Source organism: Bacillus rossius, chromosome 3, assembly GCF_032445375.1.
Source record: "Bacillus rossius redtenbacheri isolate Brsri chromosome 3, Brsri_v3, whole genome shotgun sequence".
In the NCBI taxonomy this organism is placed as follows: Eukaryota; Metazoa; Arthropoda; class Insecta; order Phasmatodea; family Bacillidae; genus Bacillus; species Bacillus rossius.
This window is the reverse complement of record NC_086332.1, coordinates 121,422,455-121,441,850: the sequence shown is the minus strand read 5'-3', so window position 1 is coordinate 121,441,850 and position 19,396 is coordinate 121,422,455. Positions and strand designations below refer to the sequence as shown.

The following is a 19,396-nucleotide window of genomic DNA, read 5'->3' as shown; positions in this document are numbered from 1 at the left end:
TGCATTGACCATGCTCCACTAAGGTGGCTGTTACAGTTCGTAAAACCAGACGGACAACTGGCTAGGAAGATTAAACAGATACAGCGATATTATTGTCATATAGAGCACATTATGGCCTGGATTTTCAGTAATACTGATGCTCTCTCTCTCTCGACGACATACAAATGTAGACTGCAACAATATTGCAAACATGCCGAGAACAATCAGGGAACTAAAGATATCAGACACACAGCTATCGTCAACAGTGAAAAGAAATGGAATAAAGACACAGGGCCGGTGCAAGGTAAACTGGCGCCCTAGGCGAAAATACTTAATGCCCCCACCCCCCCACCAGAGAAAATCCAAAAAAAAATTTCCTTGCCTCAAAATACATCACGTAAGCCTAAGATTTTGTCAATAATCAAATGTAAGCCGGCTTGTGTTTTTTTTTTTTTACTTTTTTACTTATTACAAATCATAAACAGGTCACCGTTGACTTTAAATAATTACTTATATCAATATAAACATTCCAAACTTTTTCAAAAATCCATTTTCAATAATCGTTAAACATATTTTTTCAGCTATGTGTCGTGCTGCGCCGCCCCCAGCTACTTGGCTCCCTAGGCGGTTGCCTAGTTCGCCTATATGGACGCGCCGGCCCTGTAAAGACAGCTTGAAAGCATCACAAAAAAAACCTGAACTAGGATCCATTATAAAATAGTTAGTAAGAAGTACCAGGTATCCATTAGTGCTTGAGATCTGCACAGGCTAAAAAGCTGTGAAGGCCTATAGGTTCTAGTATGATTCCTTAAGGAAGGTGTATGGGTTATTGAAACGGGAACATTAGAGCCTAAATGGAAATGCTTTCACAATGCAGCTACTCTTTCCAAAGAGACTAGTACCAGTTGGTCTAAATGAAATACATTATGTGACTTATGGTGGCCACCTAATTGTAAATGAACGTTGCCCAAAAATTTTAAAGGTTACTGCTGTACAAAATGACACCAAGATTTAGAAATGTGGTGCAGACAATGTGAAATGTATTCACCTAGAAATAGGCCATAGTACCAGAGTCGTGAAGAAATGAGTGCATAAAAATTGAGGGCCTTATTTGTGAGGATAGCAATCGACAATGCTGGGACATTCCCAAACACTAAGGATGCTAACAAATACACTATGGTGGCCATGGATTATTTCAGTAAATGGCCTGTTACGTATGCCCGGCATACGTACATTGATGACGCCAGCGCGGCGCCTAACCGCACGCTGGATGCAACGTATTCAACACCAGTTATCGCGCGCTGCGCGGAAAGCATCGGAGCCGCTCGGAAATGCTCGGCGAACTTCATTGGGCGGGCTTTGTACCGGACTTCGGGTGTGCGGCGTGTTCCGGTCATGTAGGCCCAGAACAATCTCCGATGTTTTTTACCTCGAGTTCCAGAGTATATAAGGCCCTGGGAGAGAGACAGCTCAGAGAGACAACTCAGAGACGACACCCGAGGCGGGGAGCTGCTGCCCACGACTGCTGCACCATCAGAAATCTCGCCTGCCTGCCGTCATGCTGCCCGAGCAACTTCGAACCACTTGGTAAGACACTTCTACGTAAAACTGTTTCCCCAGCTAAGAGCAACAGCATTAAGACAGCGATACCAGTCGGATCAATATTTATAAATTCAGAAAAGGGGCTAGCGTTGACGGAGGTATGGTTTTGAGATGACGGTGTTTGAGCTTAAAACCACCCAGAAGAGACATTTTGTTTCATTTGACAAATAACAGTAACTCCCGGATTCAACAGTCAGAACTACGTATTTTTCAGTTATAAATAAACTAACACGTAAATGGAGATACAAGAAGAATTTTGAAAATTGAGGACTTTAAACATTGATTAACTTAGCAGTCACTCCCTCACTTGGTTTAGTGAAGATTAATAATTATGTAACTAAGAATTAATATCATACTGAAGAGAGTTAATGTAAATTATAAGAGTTTTAGATTTGTGTATTTGAAAATCATAAAACTTGTTTACTATTCGTTTTTCAAGGAACTGCAGATATCCTTATCCTTGTAATATATTTCGTTAACGTGCATCAATGTTCTGCCTTTAGCATTAAAGTATGGTTTATTGTCGCTTCATGTATTTTATTGTAAATTCACGTAATTTGAATTGACAGTGTAACCCGACGCATTTCGCAGGCATTTTGTACTAGTTGAGTATCCCCAAGCGCAGTGTTTTGTTAAGGTGCTTTCACTTAAGTAAGGGCTGTCCTAATCATTTTTGTATTTTCTGTTCGCAGAGACTTTCAGCTGTGTAACAAGTGAAAGCTCTGGAAACAAATGTGATTTGTTTATATCTGGAAGTTAATATTTGTTTGTGATGAAGGGTATGTGTATTTCAAGAATAAAAAAGTTAATATCTAACACTTAGCACACCTCTGCCTACCATATCACCCCTTGTTCCTCTTGGGTTTGACAAGAGAGGTTACAGGCCAAAGGCTTATACTCTACCCAACCAGGAAGCGACCACCATAAAAAATACACTAAAATAACTTCATTTGCAAATTTGGGGTCCCAATTGACCTGCACTCAGAGCAAGCCCCATAATTTCGAGTCAACTGTATTCCGAGGCTGATCATCAAAAAGGTAGGAATCTGCAAACTCAATCACTCCTGATGGCATACAAGGCTGTCATTTATGAATCAATGGAATGTACTGCTCCAGAGTTGTATTTGGACAGGAGATAAAGCTACCTTACTATATTAAGTTCTGGTGTCCTTGAAAAGACCGGACCAGCACTCGTGACTATGCTGGAGAGTCGAACAGTCGAACATGAAGCCGACAGAAACTCGACTTCCTACAGAATGTATAAGGTGAGATAAGACCTGAATACAAACTAAACTGGATTCCGAGAGGGTGATTTAGTGCGGCTCTACAACCAACAAAGGAAGAAAAGCAGGTTCCCTAATTTTTAAGATGCATAAGAAATTTGTAACTTTCATATGAGGTGTAAAATTACCAAACGACACAGTCTACCACATCCAAAAGTTAACGAGAGAATGGATTAAAATGGTACATTTGACAAGGGTAAGAGAATATGCTGGCAGAGGCACAATACCAGTTCGGAAAGAAAATAAACATATTTAACAGGTGGAGGGAGAGTGCTAATTACCGCAAGCACATCCCGCCGACTTAGTGTGGCTCTCAAGTGAAGTCCCAACACGAACCTACCAACCTCCTCATCTAGCCAGGCCTAAGGAATATAGCATGTGATGCAGCCTGCTGCTCGACCCTGACATTTACCACAGCACTTTGTCTTTGAAATCTCTGTACCACAACCTGACCTGACTTAATATGTGGTGCATGCATCATTTGGTGATGTCAATGCATCCCAAAGTTGTTAAGGCTTTTGGAAGAATTTTGGCCATCGCCCTTATTGTGTAATGCACATTACCAGATATTTGAGAGGTCGTTTGTGGCTGGTATACAAGGCCCTGGCAATCAAGTACCGAGCAAATGTATTGGTAGTGATACTAGTGAGTTAAACAGGTCGATAGTAATTAACGAGAGAGTTTTTCGATGAAGAGCGTATTCGATAACTCGAGTTAATATCGGCGAGGCAAAGAAGTGTCGTGGCGCATGTCAAGTAGCGGTGGACAAGTGTGTGGACAGTGGTAAGATGACTAGGACCTCAAGAATAATGTTCATGTATTTGATTAGTAAGGTTTTAATTATACAGCAAATTAAAAATAGACAGCCTTAATGTTTGGAAAAGTATAAAAATTAGTTATTAGAAAACTTTAATTAATTGTATTAAGTTTTCGGTCCTTGTTACCACAGTTTTATCATTATTTTTATGTTTTTTGAAATTAGTTAGTGCTCCCTCTACTTGCACAGGCCGTTATGGCTGGTCATCACTATGCCGGGATGTGTGTGTGGCCATGCATGTGCGACAAACACACACAGTGTCGGACGAGTGCAACATGGTCCTGCGTGGTGAACATTATGTTACCATCGATTGATAGAAAGACACCTGTGCGACAGTCGATCATTGTCTCTTTTTTGTTTAAAATATGTTTTTTTTAAATTACATACAAGGTTTTTTATTGGTCCATAATACATAATAAATAAGTGTTTTTGATATGATGTGAATCAGCTCAAGTAATTTCGTTTCCAGAAAAAAGGACCTCTAGTGGCCGGAAGCCATTCGGGGTCATCTTTAGTTCACCATGATCACACGATGGGGCTAGATGCGTGTCGCACTGCAGAGCCCCTCATCCTTTGTGCTCATCGACTATCACTACAATAGAAAGTTTTCTTTTATTGATTATTCATTCAGTGTATGCAGTTAGCCCCATGGCTGATCCTAATCACCTTATGCGAGCTTGTACCATGCCATGTAACTTTATATAATAAATCAATCACCAAACATGCGGACAGTAGCCTTCAGCTGCATGACTATTTGCATCCATGTTTCTTTTGTTTCAAGTGTGTGATCATAGCGAGGGCACAGATGACCACACCTCCACATTAAACCGCATAAAATCAGCGTAACAAGAAAACTAGTCAGCGAGCATCACCGCACCTAGGTGTCATCACCAACCCCAGCTGCACCTGCGGGGCACAATGACATACTGCCATACCCAGCATGGACTAATGAGGCAGACCAGCACCAACCAACATTGCTCTACACCGGATCATCAGCAAGCGGTATCGCCAACCAGGTGTTGTCGCCTACCCAAGCTGCACCTACGGGTCACGATGGGTCACCATCCCACCTATTACAGACTAGTGTGGCTGGCTGCACTGCACACTATCGAACAGCACTGGTCATCAAAAGTGTAACTGCACATTGTGTCTCATCGCCGATACACAGTCACACTTAGAGGGCGCAACAATGTGCCACACCACCTGGTCCAGTTGAGACCAGAAGCTAGGCACTCCTTTGGGCACCGATAAAGCTGAATGGACAGGCCATGTAGGCATTGGTGGACACCGCAGAAAGCCTCACATATGTCGCGGTCCACCTCATCTACAATGCAGACCAGAAGCACAGGATCGAGACCATCCAGTTGGCCACCACTGGAGGAAATACACATATGTCTAGGCATGGTAAGGTAATCATCAAAATTCGATATCAGAATAGTAAAATCCCTGCTCTGGTCGATCGCAGCCTGCAGGACGAGCTCTTCATAGTGCTCCCATGGTTGTTACAAGAGGATGCCACCATCAAGGTACACCAGGGTAAGCTTAATGTATGCAACCAAAGATGGTGCCAGGTGTATGGACTGAGGCACCCAGAAACCCCAGTATGATCATCCCCCTATATGTTGGCCAATCTGAAGTATTACGTACTCCCAGAGCAAGTTTCCCATTTTGAACAAGGTCCTTGAGCAGCGGCAACAAGTGTTCGCGGCAGCCAGATCACAATCACAGAAATCCCCATCCCCATAGTACCATACATGCTTTCATTTGCCAAGCCTATAGATTTCAGTCCCTGGAACTCACAGCCATATGGGCCAAGCGACTGAGAATCTAAGGGAAAAGGTGATCGAACCCACCAAGTTTCCGTAAAACTGCCATATCATGATGCCATCAAAAATGATGGCACCCTTAGGTTCTGTATGAACTTGAAACTGGGTAACGACCTCAACATCCACACACCACCACTCCTCATCAACATCGCTGAGGCCCACACTGAGCTGGATAATGCCCAAGTGTTCACATCACTGGAGCTTAAGTCTAGGTACTGGCAAGGGCCATACAACTAGAGGACAGGCCCAAGACTTTCTTTGTGGTCTCCGATGGGCACAGGTTCCATTTATGTGACATGCTGTTCGGGCTGATAGACATCTTCCGACATTCCAGATCATTATGGTCCGCATCTTGGATGGGTTCATTGGCAAGTATGTCGTGGCCTTCCTGGATGACTTTATCATCTGGTATTATACATGAGAGTACCACATTGTGGTAGTCCTAAAATGGCTGGCCATTCACTGACTTACCTGTACTCCCCTTTAAATGCTACAAAAGGGCGGCTGGTATGGAGCCATATCATAAGTTCTGCAGGTTATCGGCTAGTGCCAGACCAACTCACTGTCATTTATGAGTCATCATCACCCCGTGCCCATAAACAACTTAAGCATTTCATGGTCATCCTCATATAACTTCGCTTTTTGATACCAGACTTCATCAATAACACCACACCCATCACCCACCTTCTGTCATAATAGCATAAATACCAATAGAGTGAGGCCCCGAGCGAACCCTCATAAACTTCAAGTGGCTGTTCCACAAATGTCACATCCTTGCCCAACTCAATCTTCACTAGCACATCTTTGTGTAGACAGATGCCAGCCAGGATGGCATGAGTACCATCCTGTAACAGCTGGGATGGAAGGAAATTTGTGTGTAATCGAATATGCCAGCTATAAGTTCGGGACAGCCAAGCGAAAATATAATGTGAACAAGAAGGAGTGCCTCACAGTGCTATGGGCTTTCGGCCGATACTGGCACCACCTGAAGGGTATCGATTTCCAAAGCTTGAAGTGGTTCATCTCATCGCATGGGCGCATTTCCAAACTGACCCGATGGGCCCTTATGATGCAGAACTTTACATTCACAGTATAACATATACCAAGACATGGAAATCAACTGGAGGCAAGCTTTCACAGCATTTGGACCCCACAAACAACTTCCACAGTGACGAGGGGTGGAAGGATATACTTCCCCCATAAACCAATACTGATGCAACAACAATCGCCAACCTGTCTGACACTCTGATTACCACTCGAGCTGCACATTCGACCACATTCCTAGGTGGACGGCGGGTGAAGAAGATTCATCGTGATGACCTGCGCCTTGCCAAACTCCCGGGAGACAGGCTCCCAGAATCGCCTGTAACACTGACTCCACCAGAACACCCAGCACCCAGGAGAGAACTGGACGATCCGACCACCCCTGAGGGTGAGGGGGACGAGGAACAGAACGGTGGGCAAGTCTCACGCCGACGGTTCAGACGCAAACGATTACCACGAGTAATTATCACTGATGTCTCGGCGGATGAAACGACATTCGATGCAGACGAGGCACCAAGTACACCACCGGTCGTGACCGAACCGTACGAGACTGAACCCGATGCACCTGTGTCACTGACCCGGGGCGCCTGGGGCCACCTGGCATCCCTGGAGGATGCCCACTTCACTGTCAATGTGATCGAGCCGAACGACGAGGCTAACGAACAGCTTCACCGGCCATCCCAGCACCCGTGTCACCTGGATGATAATGGCCTCAATGAGCCAATGACCCCACAGCGACAAATGCATCGAAAAATGCGAACAAGGCTGTTCACAGGCGCAGACACCACACCTGATAGGAGCAGCGACCACGCGCTGTCACCACCCGCAATGGAACCAGAGGAGGACCAAACCAACCAGAACTCGAGTGGTCTGGCAGCACCCGGGATTCCAGAAAGTGAAGAGACCACGTCGGCTACCCAAACTGACCTCCGCCAACATGACAACCTGACCGGACGGCCCCAACGGGTCAGACGGCCACCGAGATACCTCGCAGACTATCACCTGGGAACAATCCGGGGCGCCCGGTATGCTGAAGAAGCCCCCGTGTTCACACAGCGGGATGACCTGTGAGCAGAGCGCGGGCCCTACCAGCTGCTGCCACTCCAAGTGCCTCCAGCCTGGACCTGCTGCCAATGCTAGGGGTGCAACCATGCTGCAGGGTACCGATCGCAGGGAAAGACCGGGCTTCTCCGGGGGGGGGGGGGGCGTTTGACGTCGTACCGCCTGTGACAGTGAAGCCCGGTCTCCACCCCGCCAGTATCTTACCCCGCTGTGATACCGCACCCATAGCCTAGCCTATGCAGGCTGACGCTGCCGCCCCCCCTCCTAGGCCGGCCGCGGTCAACGGCAGTCGACAACGGGTCATCAACTAGGACGGACGTGCCGTTCCCCGCGTTTCCCATCCGTTCAAAAATGTGCGTGTGTTCATTGTGTTCAGCCACCATATAGCCTAGGAGCTTAGTAGTGCACGCTGAGGCCGACGACCCACCACAACAATGGCTAGACGCTTAAGACTAGCCTGGCGCCCTCCCGGAGAACAAACACCTCAACAGAAACACCAGCAACTACTAGGCTCACCCCGGGTATCGAGTTCAAGACCCCGGGTGATGTCAATATAGATATTAGATTAATCATTATGTTTTATTATGTGAATTTAGAGCCACTTAAAATTAGTTAATTATATAGATTTTTACGAATAACGGAACTTTAGAAACTCTGGCGCGACAGGGAGCTTACCCCTCCCCTCGCGCCAGGGCTGCACATCAGTACAGCGCAACTCGCGGACTGGGACGGACGCACGTCCCACGGGGAGCCAGCATCTCTTTGTTTCACCGAACGTCCATCTGGTAATTATAGTCACCACCAAAACCTCTTTTTAATACTCCCCGTGTGCGCCCGGTCCTTTTACGGTGTAGGGCCTAACCCAGCCGCATAAATTTAACACGCCCCACACAAAGCATTACGTGGGGCCGTGCAGTATTCGGTACGGGCCGTCTCCCGCCACCCCAGAACTTTATTTAATCGCCTAGTGCACAGGCACAGGCTACCTTCAAGATTAAACGTGTTTTAATTTAGTAGCGAGCCGCGGTCCGCACAGGTGGGCCCGCGCGTCGCCAATTACAGATTACGAAATTAGCCGATGCTAATTGAACGCTCTCCCTCGACTGCAACTGGCGTAAGGACTTAAGTAAATGCACGTAGAGGCACGCAGGTGCCCCTCTCAAATAACGTGTGCAGTGTAATTGTAATCATAGTGTAATAAAAACTTCTACGTGTTCCGACGCCCCATTGGCAGTCATGTACCGCCGAGTAAACCTCGCGCCCAATGTAATGAACCAGTGTCAATCGTGAACAATAAAAAGTCCACCCCACACCCCCCGTGCGCGACGTGCGACCCGTAGAAAAACCAAACAGTGTATGTCAATTAACTTAAACAACCCAATCAGGAAACAAAATTCACCACCGCCGACAGTTCTAGCGGACCACGCTGGGGCAACGAACCCACGACCATCACACGGTTAGACACCGAGCTAGCCTGGCGCCCTCCCGGAGCAGAAAACGCTAAAAAAGCCAGCCAACCCGCTAGGACCTGCGCCCGACCTCGAACACGAGACCGCGGCTGACGGCAGATAATACATGCAAATGCTCTCTTTTTTTTTTGCGTAACTAGGAAATCGTTATGTATGTTCAAATGAAGTGTGCAATTTTACGATACCATATATATTTATGGTATAGGCCTACGTAGTAGTGGTATGCAAAAAAAAAGGAAGGGGGCCTACTACTCCAGCTGCCCAGGGGCCCACAAATTCTCTCAGCGGCCCTGGTTGTGTCTTGCAAATTGTATAAGTTGACGCCGACCGCCAATGCTCCTCTGTCGCATAGACCGCTATGCCTCATCAACGTCACGCAAAAGCGTGTGCACCGAACGTGCCCGTGCGCGCAGCAAAGTGCAGTTCGTGCGACGAGGCGAACGCCATACAACGAGTGCTACACTGGCGCAAGGATCCGGCCGGGTGTGGCATATCCTTCCGCCGCACTACAACAAATTGTTATAATTATGTTTTTCCACAGGATTTTATTAAACATTGTTTTTTATTAATTAATAATTAAGTCTTTGCAAAATCATGTTTCAATGTGCGATTTGTCCCGAACCTGGCCGGTTCAGTTTCCCGCGAAATTCACACGTTTCCGCGGGAGGGCTGGCGGGGGAGGGGGGTCGTGCGCGGCGACACCTGCAGTGTCCTTCGAGAGCTCAACCAGGCCGGCAGCCTGCTCGCAACGCGGAACCTTCAACCTTTGCATTCACCGACATGTAGTTTTCCATAGTGTAATTTATTTTCAACCTTTTGTACAGTTCCGCGGTCGGCCTAAATTTACCATGAGGTACTTAACTTAATTCAATCAGTGCTCCGAGATGAGTGTTTTACGTCATACGTAAGTACTGTGGGGAGAGTATGTGTTTTTACGTCGGCGCTTCACGCCCAACCTAGCCTACAGGCTACTTAGTTTTGGCCCGCACGGGGCAGCCAGCAGGCGACACGTGCCATCCAACTTAATAACGATTCAGTCCCTGGGACACACCTAGACACCACGTAGAGTCGCCGGAGACACGGGCCTACGTGTTGCTAGCCCAGTTTATCAAGTGTAATGTGTTAGTGGAATAGTTGTTCGCCTAAGTGTAATTCGTCATGTCAGGGCTTATGTATCACCGTCGTACGGCAGTGCGCCACCAAACTTAATAACGATTCAGTCCCTGGGACACACCTAGTCACCACGTAGAGTCGCCGGAGACACGGGCCTACGTGTTGCTAGCCCAGTTTATCCAGAGCTAGGTATTAGTGTAGTGTATTGTGCTTCAAAATATCGTGTGCCATGTCAGTGTCTTTTGTAACTTTCGCGTCACGTATACGAGTCTGCCCCTCACGCGCATAAGAATCGTGAGCCGCCACTGAGGAAGTGAGCTGCGCGTGTGACTAGTCGCGTCGGGCAAACCGTTACGGCCAGAACGGGCAGCACCATGTATTGGGCTGTGCTGTATTAAATTCACCAACTATCTGAAGAGGTTTTGTGTTATTATTCAGGCGTCCCGAGTGGCCTCAACAGCTCGGGGGGCCCTACTGCGTTGACCCCTACCTCTAGCCACAAGGCCGAACCTTCCCTGAGAACACGAACCTAACAAAATCACGTCTATATAATCGGAGGTAGCGGGGACGGCGTCAAATTGGCGCCCAACGTGGGGCTTTCATTTTCTAAAAATTAATTTCCAAATTTTGTTTAAAATTTTTCAAATTTTTTTTTCTCAAATTTTTCAAATTTTGTGCTTCAAATTAGTGTACAAGTAAGGGCTCGCGTAGGAAGTCAGGAATCGCGCGGAAGCGGACGTGACGCGCAGACAGCCAAAGGAGCGGGCACCTGGCGATAGGCGCGCGTCAAGTTACACGCCAGACGCGCATCAAGTTACGCGCCAGGCGAGATAACGGCTGTGGGAGCGGAAGTCCGCGCGCCTCGCACACGGATCAGGTGGCGCAGCTGCGCAGCTGCTACGCGCCGAACATGAGCACGAACATGAGCCGTGACGGAGCGATAAGCATAGACATGGAAGGGGTATGCCACGCATGCCTCCTGCCAGGGTTGCCAATAAATCATGCCGCGGCAGGGATTTGCGCCACCTGTACCTGCGACACGGAGTTCGGAGGGCAGGAGCACGAAGACCCCGTAAAATTCCTACAGCGATACCGGGACAGGCTGGCTCGATATGCGGTCCCCACGTACGCACCAGCGCGCCCCGTCAGGACGGACGGGCGCGGCACACACAGCCCGTCAGCGGCCCGCACCGGGTCGTCGGCGATACGCACCGTACACCAGGTGGCCCCGGCGACACCGGCAGCACCTGCGGTACCCACGTACGCACCAGCACGCCCCGTCAGGACGGACGGGCGCGGCGCACCCGACTCGTCAGCGGCCTGCACCGGGTCGTCGGCGAGCAGTACCGGACACCAGGTGGCCCCGGCGACACCGGCAGCACCTGCGGACCGCCTGACGGCAGCGGCAGCGCCCCGGGAGCAGTGTGGTGAGTCGTTCCAATTAGGGCAGTTGGGACCTGGGGTGGGGCATTTACTCCGGATTCCCGTCAGGATGGATGGACAGCCAGTGCATGCTCTTGTCGACACGGCCGCCAGCCACACAAATGTGTCGGCTCAATGCTCGAGCGTACGGGACATTGACTCAGGGGCGGAGGAGGTACAGTTAGCGACGCAGGGGGCGACAGCGCGTATTGTCGGCCGCTCGAACATCACCCTCTCCATCAGGGACCATGTTAGTCACACAACAGCACTAGTAGTAGAGGGACTACGGGAGACGCTGATCCTAGGTCTGCCTTGGCTGGCGCAGGACGCCACTGTGGAAGTCAGGGAGGGGAGGTTGCACGTTGGCCACCACGAGCGGCGCACAGTTTACAGCCTGGGCTATCGGCCACCCACCGAGCAGGGGACACCCATCACGCTCGCGGACTTGAGGAACGGTGTGCCCGCTGCCCATGTAGAGCTCATAAACAATGTCTTGTCTCAACAGCCACAGGTGTTTGCGGCCACAGATATGCTCCGCCGTACCACAACCACGGAACACACCATCCCCACCCGACCTCACCAACCCCAGTTCGTAAAACCATACGGGTTCGGACCCACTGAAAGGCATGTCATCCAGACCCAGATCACGGAAATGTTACGCGATGGAGTCATCGAGCCCAGTGAGTCGCCATACAACTGCCAGATTGTCATGGCGAACAAGAAAGATGGCTCCATGCGTTTTTGTGTGAATTTCAAACCAGTCAATTCAGTAACCATACCCGCCCCACCACCGCTCATCAACATAACAGAAGGGCTGGGCGACGCCCGCATCTTCACGTCCCTGGACCTCAAGTCCGGGTACTGGCAGGTGCCGGTACGTCCAGAGGACCGCCCGAAGACCGCGTTCACTGCCCCTGACGGCCGGCGTTTCCAGTTCTGTGCCATGCCGTTCGGGCTGATGGACGCCCCCGCGACCTTCCAGGCCATGATGGTGCGTGTGTTAGACGGGTACGCGGGCGAGTTCGCCGCCGCGTACCTGGATGACGTCATCATCTGGTCACGGTCGTGGGAGGACCACGCCCGGCACCTCGGCCTGGTCCTTGAGCGGCTGGCCAGACACGGCCTCACGTGTGCCCCCCAGAAATGCCACGTGGGCGCGGCTGAACTGGAGTACCTAGGGCACATGGTGGACGCGGAGGGTTGCCGCCCTCTGCCAAAGCACCTGAACCTTATTGAGTCCAAACCCGCCCCTCGAACCCGCAAGCAGCTGCAGAAGTTGATGGGCCTTCTCAACTGGCTGCGCTCGTTCATTCCGCATTTTGCCAGCGTCACCGCCCCGATGACGGACTTGCTGTCACCCAAGCTCCGGTTTCAGTGGACCAGCGAAGCGGACGCCGCCCTGGATGCGGTGAAACGGCAGTTCCGCGAGTGCCACCAGTTTGCCCGTCTGCAGCCTGACCTTCCCCTGTTCCTTCAGACAGACGCCAGTCAGGAGGGGATGGGGGCCGTCCTATACCAGGTGGGGGACAAAGGCGTGCGCCGGGTGGTGGAGTACGCCAGCGCCAAGTTCGGCCAGCCCGAACGGCGGTACCATGTGAACGAGCAGGAGTGCATGGCCGTCGTTTGGGCTATGCGCCGCTACCGCCACCACCTGGAGGGCCGCCGGTTCACGCTGCGGACGGACAGCCAGTGTCTCCGCTGGCTGGGCTCCGCCCAGGGCCGCAAGTCGAAGTTCACGAGGTGGGCGTTGATGCTCCAGAACTTCGACTTCGCGGTCGAGCACGTCCCTGGACGGGACAACCAGTTCGCCGACGAGTTGTCGCGCCATCCCGACCCACACAACACGTTTCAGGATGACCAGGACTGGGAGGGGCTGTTGCCGCCAGGGGGAGTCGCGCCGCCGGTCACTCCAGGGGAGGCGCCCGCAACTTTATTCCACATCCCAAGGGCCCCCGATCATCCCGCCGTCTTGCCTGTGGAGACCCTGAGCGGATTAGTGGAATTCGTGAAACAGGCCCAGCGGACAGACGACCCCACACAGGCCGAGGTGCGGTCATGTGGGGAGCAGGTTCACCCCTACCACAGGTGCGTGGACGGGGTGTTGGAGACCCGGGTACCAGGGGACATGGACGCCTGGCGCCTTCATGTGCCGCTCGGTGCCCGCGAGCAGGTCATGGGCTTCCACCACACGCACGAGCTGGCGGGACACCCAGGTGCGCACCAAACCCAGTTAGACATCCGTAAGACCTTCCATTGGCCGGGGGTGACGCGGGACGTACGGGACCTGGTGCGGCGCTGCCAGCAGTGCCAGCAGAGGAAGACGAGGCGGTCTGACGGGGTGGAGCAGCAGCGCCCCCGACGGCCCAGCGACCCGTTTCACACCCTGGCCCTGGACATAATGGGGCCCTACCCGCGGACCACCCGGGGAAGGAGGTTCTTGGTCGTCATCACAGACATTTTCACCCGGTGGGTCGAGGCCTTCCCGGTGTCCAACGTGCGCGCCGGAACCATAGCCGCCCTGCTGGACCACGAAATATTCCCGCGGTATGGTTTCGCGCGCGTGCTGTTGACGGACAACGGCTGTCAGTTCAGCGGGAGGCGCTGGAGAGCTGACTGTCGCCGTTGGGGTCTCGACCACCACACCACCCCCATTTACCATCCCCAGGCCAACCCCACTGAGAGGCGGAACCAGGAGGTCAAGGCGCAAGTGCGGCTGAGGTTGGGGGACGACCACTCCAAATGGGACGTCCACCTGCCGAAGCTGTTGTATTGCCTCCGGCGCCGCACCAACGCTGTCACCGGTCATTCCCCTGCCGAGCTTCTGTACGGGAAGAACTTGGCTTTGCCCGGGGAAAGCAGGGTATCCGATGTTGCCATGGGCACGGTGGCGCGCCCCAATCATGAGGAGGGGAGGGAGCACGCCAGACAACGGCAGGCCCAATTCCTGGCGGCCCACACGCCCATGACTAGTCACCCCCCACCCCCCATCCAGCCAGGTCAGCTGGTATATGTCAGGCAGCACCACTTGTCGTCCGGGGCGCGTAACTTTTGTGCGGGGTTGGCGCCCCGATGGTCGGAGCCGCGGGAGGTCCTGAGGAGGACGGGCCCCTCATCCTATGCGGTCCGGACGCCAAGGGGGCGGCCCGCTAAAGTGCACCGGGACGACCTGCGCGTAGTCGCGCACGGGGTCAGAGTTGGCCCAACGACCCCCTCTTCACCATCCCCCACACTCCAGGAAGCCACAGATATGCCGCGGGAAGGAGCAGCACCTGAACCCACCACCCGGGGGGACATGCACACGGGCGACACAGACGTGGGTAGCCCTGATCAGGCACATGAGTGCAACCAACTCGACCTCCGGGACACCCCGAGCAGGTCCCCAGTGCCGCTGGCCACAGTTCCGCACGTCCCCGAGGAGGTGGGGAATCCGTTGGTCTGGTTTCCTGACGAGGAGGGGGAGGAGGTCTGTGAGGAGGAGGACGATGAGCCACTGTGGCCGCTGGACCTCAGCCTGGCGGACGCCACGTTCCGGGTATCCGTGGACGAGCCCGAGGAGGGGGAGGAGGAGCCGGACAGTAGGGATAGGCGCCCCACCCGCAGACGTCGGGCCCCGGTCAGGACGTGCTGCGCGGACGACAGCGAGCCGGTAGAGTTCGCTCCTGTCCCCGCCGTGGAGGCGAGCTGCCCGACCACCCAACCGGACACGAGGGGACCTACCACAATCTGCACAGTGGAGACCCCTACCAGCACAGTCCCCACCACACGACCACAGAGGGCCCGCCGACCCCCGGCCTACCTGGCGGATTACGAGTGGTCCAGGTCCCCGTCGAGCTACTCCACCCGGGCGCAGCCCGTAAGGGGCGATCCAGGTGTGCCAACACTCGTGGCCGGACCCCTATCATTCCCCCCGCCCACGTCATCCATTCCACCACCCTGCCACACCCCGACCACACTGACCCCCCCACCCACTTGTCACCATATTGAGCTAGAAGAGGCGCACGTCGCTGCCCAGTCCCAGGGGGGGAAAGGACACGGGTCAGGGCGTAACCCCTTATCATTCATTGAGTGGGAGAGGTATTCAGGGCAGAATGTTTACATCACAACACACCACCACTCCGCCGCGTAGTGTAGGGCTCGCAGTGCGGCGAACATCAGTGAAGTGCTCAGCGTGTGAAGCGAGGCGTTGATGCACATAGCGGTCTCAGAGAAGGGGGGGCATTTGACGCCGACCGCCAATGCTCCTCTGTCGCATAGACCGCTATGCCTCATCAACGTCTCGCAAAAGCGTGTGCACCGAACGCGCCCGTGCGCGCAGCAAAGTGCAGTTCGTGCGACGAGGCGAACGCCATACAACGAGTGCTACACCGGCGCAAGGATCCGGCCGGGTGTGGCATATCCTTCCGCCGCACTACAACAAATTGTTATAATTATGTTTTTCCACAGGATTTTATTAAACATTGTTTTTTATTAATTAATAATTAAGTCTTTGCAAAATCATGTTTCAATGTGCGATTTGTCCCGAACCTGGCCGGTTCAGTTTCCCGCGAAATTCACACGTTTCCGCGGGAGGGCTGGCGGGGGAGGGGGGTCGTGCGCGGCGACACCTGCAGTGTCCTTCGAGAGCTCAACCAGGCCGGCAGCCTGCTCGCAACGCGGAACCTTCAACCTTTGCATTCACCGACATGTAGTTTTCCATAGTGTAATTTATTTTCAACCTTTTGTACAGTTCCGCGGTCGGCCTAAATTTACCATGAGGTACTTAACTTAATTCAATCAGTGCTCCGAGATGAGTGTTTTACGTCATACGTAAGTACTGTGGGGAGAGTATGTGTTTTTACGTCGGCGCTTCACGCCCAACCTAGCCTACAGGCTACTTAGTTTTGGCCCGCACGGGGCAGCCAGCAGGCGACACGTGCCATCCAACTTAATAACGATTCAGTCCCTGGGACACACCTAGACACCACGTAGAGTCGCCGGAGACACGGGCCTACGTGTTGCTAGCCCAGTTTATCAAGTGTAATGTGTTAGTGGAATAGTTGTTCGCCTAAGTGTAATTCGTCATGTCAGGGCTTATGTATCACCGTCGTACGGCAGTGCGCCACCAAACTTAATAACGATTCAGTCCCTGGGACACACCTAGTCACCACGTAGAGTCGCCGGAGACACGGGCCTACGTGTTGCTAGCCCAGTTTATCCAGAGCTAGGTATTAGTGTAGTGTATTGTGCTTCAAAATATCGTGTGCCATGTCAGTGTCTTTTGTAACTTTCGCGTCACGTATACGAGTCTGCCCCTCACGCGCATAAGAATCGTGAGCCGCCACTGAGGAATTGAGCTGCGCGTGTGACTAGTCGCGTCGGGCAAACCGTTACGGCCAGAACGGGCAGCACCATGTATTGGGCTGTGCTGTATTAAATTCACCAACTATCTGAAGAGGTTTTGTGTTATTATTCAGGCGTCCCGAGTGGCCTCAACAGCTCGGGGGGCCCTACTGCGTTGACCCCTACCTCTAGCCACAAGGCCGAACCTTCCCTGAGAACACGAACCTAACAAAATCACGTCTATATAATCGGAGGTAGCGGGGACGGCGTCAAAGTTATTAAGTTTAAAATGCAGCCACGTTTTTGGTTTATTAAGAATTAATTAATTAGCCTTAAACCAATCTATGATGTCCCTAGTTAAAATTATGATATTTGCAATTAAACTTAAAGGGTTATCTCCATGTACCGATATATTAGTGTCGTCAGCATATAATACAATTTTTCCACTCTTAACATTTTTAAGCAAATCGTTAACGTATATAAGAAAAAGCAAAGGTCCTAGTGCAGAACCCTGAGGAACACCTATCTGAATGAACTTTATATTTTTATTTTATTTTGGTTAAGAGATCTATATGTTGTACTACGATTAGGTACTTGTGTGAACGCTGAGACAAGTATGATGGACATTAAAAAAAGGGCAGCAATTTATTATAATTCGTAAATATGTTACAAATGTTATGCATTTTGACAAATGTTATGCTACGTAAACAAAAACATTTTTAACCGAAATGAGGTTAAAGCAAACATTGTCCCGAAGGTAAGAAATTTACTTATTGTTTTAAAAATATTGCTCTTCTAAATCATTATATGTTACGTTTACCGATATTTAGTTAAATGATTTGCATTTTTTATAAGGAAAAAAAATAAAATCAATATTTATAAATATTGACGCATACAAGAAACAAGTCACAAGCTCGCCAGCATTCAGTTGAAGCTGCAAAATTCCCTACTATTCAAATTAGTGTTTTAAGCATATTAACTGCAAATTGTACTTTCTAGGATCAATGTTGTATTGAAATTAAATTGCACTTATAATTTGAAACGTAAGTCTTACTCCAGAAGGTACTTTACCTCGGTTTCAAGCCATTCAACTTCGTTTTAATGTTTGTCAAGTTTTGTTTTTGTATAGCAACTAGGTCATTTCTGAATTAAAATAACGTTGAACTGCAATAGCATTGAGTGTCCTCTCTGTACTAGTACTTTACTTACACTATGAAATTAGGGAAACCTTCTTTTCACAAACGAGAGAGCCTAACCCGAAGTTCATTCTAGGAAACCGTTTAGATGATTTCACACTATCTAAAATGTAGCTATCCTAACCAAATCAACCGTCCACAATGTTTTAAAGTATTTGTAATGTTGCTAACCTAACCTAATTGACCATTAGTTATCATGAGTTACAATGAACAAAAAAAAAAAAAAATACCGAAGATGCACGAACGGGCGTTTGGCTCTCTCGTTTGTGAAATGGATTCCCGAACAATTATCTTTTATTGTAAATGTGGGCGTAATACTAGGCTGTCTCACAGTAAGATTATTCTGTTTGCCGAATTATTTGTTATACAAGCATTATTTGGCTTTCTTAAAAGTATTTGCAGAATTCGCAAGGTTAGGTAGTAATATTTTACTGTAACATCTGTTGGTTCTACTTAAAACGAATGATTTTATGCTATTGACATATTTGCACCCGTGTTTTTAAATCATAACACTTTTGTGGGGAGTATATTTGCATTAGGTTGAACAGAAAATTACCATCAAAATACATACCTTCATTTGGCTTTTCTTCCAATTCTTTTTCTGTTCGTGAATCTGATGATAGGTCAGAATAAAGGTCTGACAAAGTTCCAGAGGCACTCATGACTATTTAAATAAAATTTGTAAGTGTTTTTCACTCGCTTAAATATTAAACAGTTCTGACATTTTTCTTGTGACCAAGCGTCAACGCCTCCTGTAAATAATTGTTACTAAGGGCAACAATGATGTTAGTATTCTGATAGATTAAACAAACGCCCGGCCATTGATAGCACAAGATGTGAGAGAAGTAGGCAATCAGAATAAAATAATTTTATTTGTCTTTAGCACAGGTAGGATGTGCTAAAGTGAAAATGTTTGTAATACCTTTTGACAATAATATTGTTTATAGTCAGGGGTGCCCACAAGGGGGGGGGGGGGGGTAACGACGTAGACTGCGTCATTAAAATTTCATGGGGAAGGGGGGGGGGGTTAAAAGACGAGAAAAATGTATATATTATTTACATAATTATAGCTTCTAATGTGAAAATACGTTTCTGGTGCTTTGATAATTGAAAGGGATATTGTAAATCAAATTGGTAACCCCGCACTTTCCTCAACAAAAGCAGTTTGGCATCTGTCGGTTCAGGATGGAAATATTACCTGATATGACCAATATTATTATTAGGAAAACAGTTGTAATTAATGCAAAATGTGATAAAATATAAT

At 50.0% G+C, this 19,396-nt stretch overlaps 1 protein-coding gene across 1 annotated transcript in view; it reads right to left on the bottom strand.

Moving 5' to 3' along the window:
* LOC134531211 (dynein axonemal heavy chain 2) overlaps window positions 1–18,896 on the bottom strand; it is an 864,487-nt gene extending 845,591 nt beyond the window's left edge. The window contains exon 1 of the mRNA XM_063366870.1: window positions 18,704–18,896. Within this exon, the coding sequence (XP_063222940.1) occupies window positions 18,704–18,794 (91 nt within the window). The 5' untranslated portion in view covers window positions 18,795–18,896. The remainder of the gene's footprint in view (window positions 1–18,703) is intronic.
* Between the last annotated feature and the right edge of the window lie 500 nt (window positions 18,897–19,396).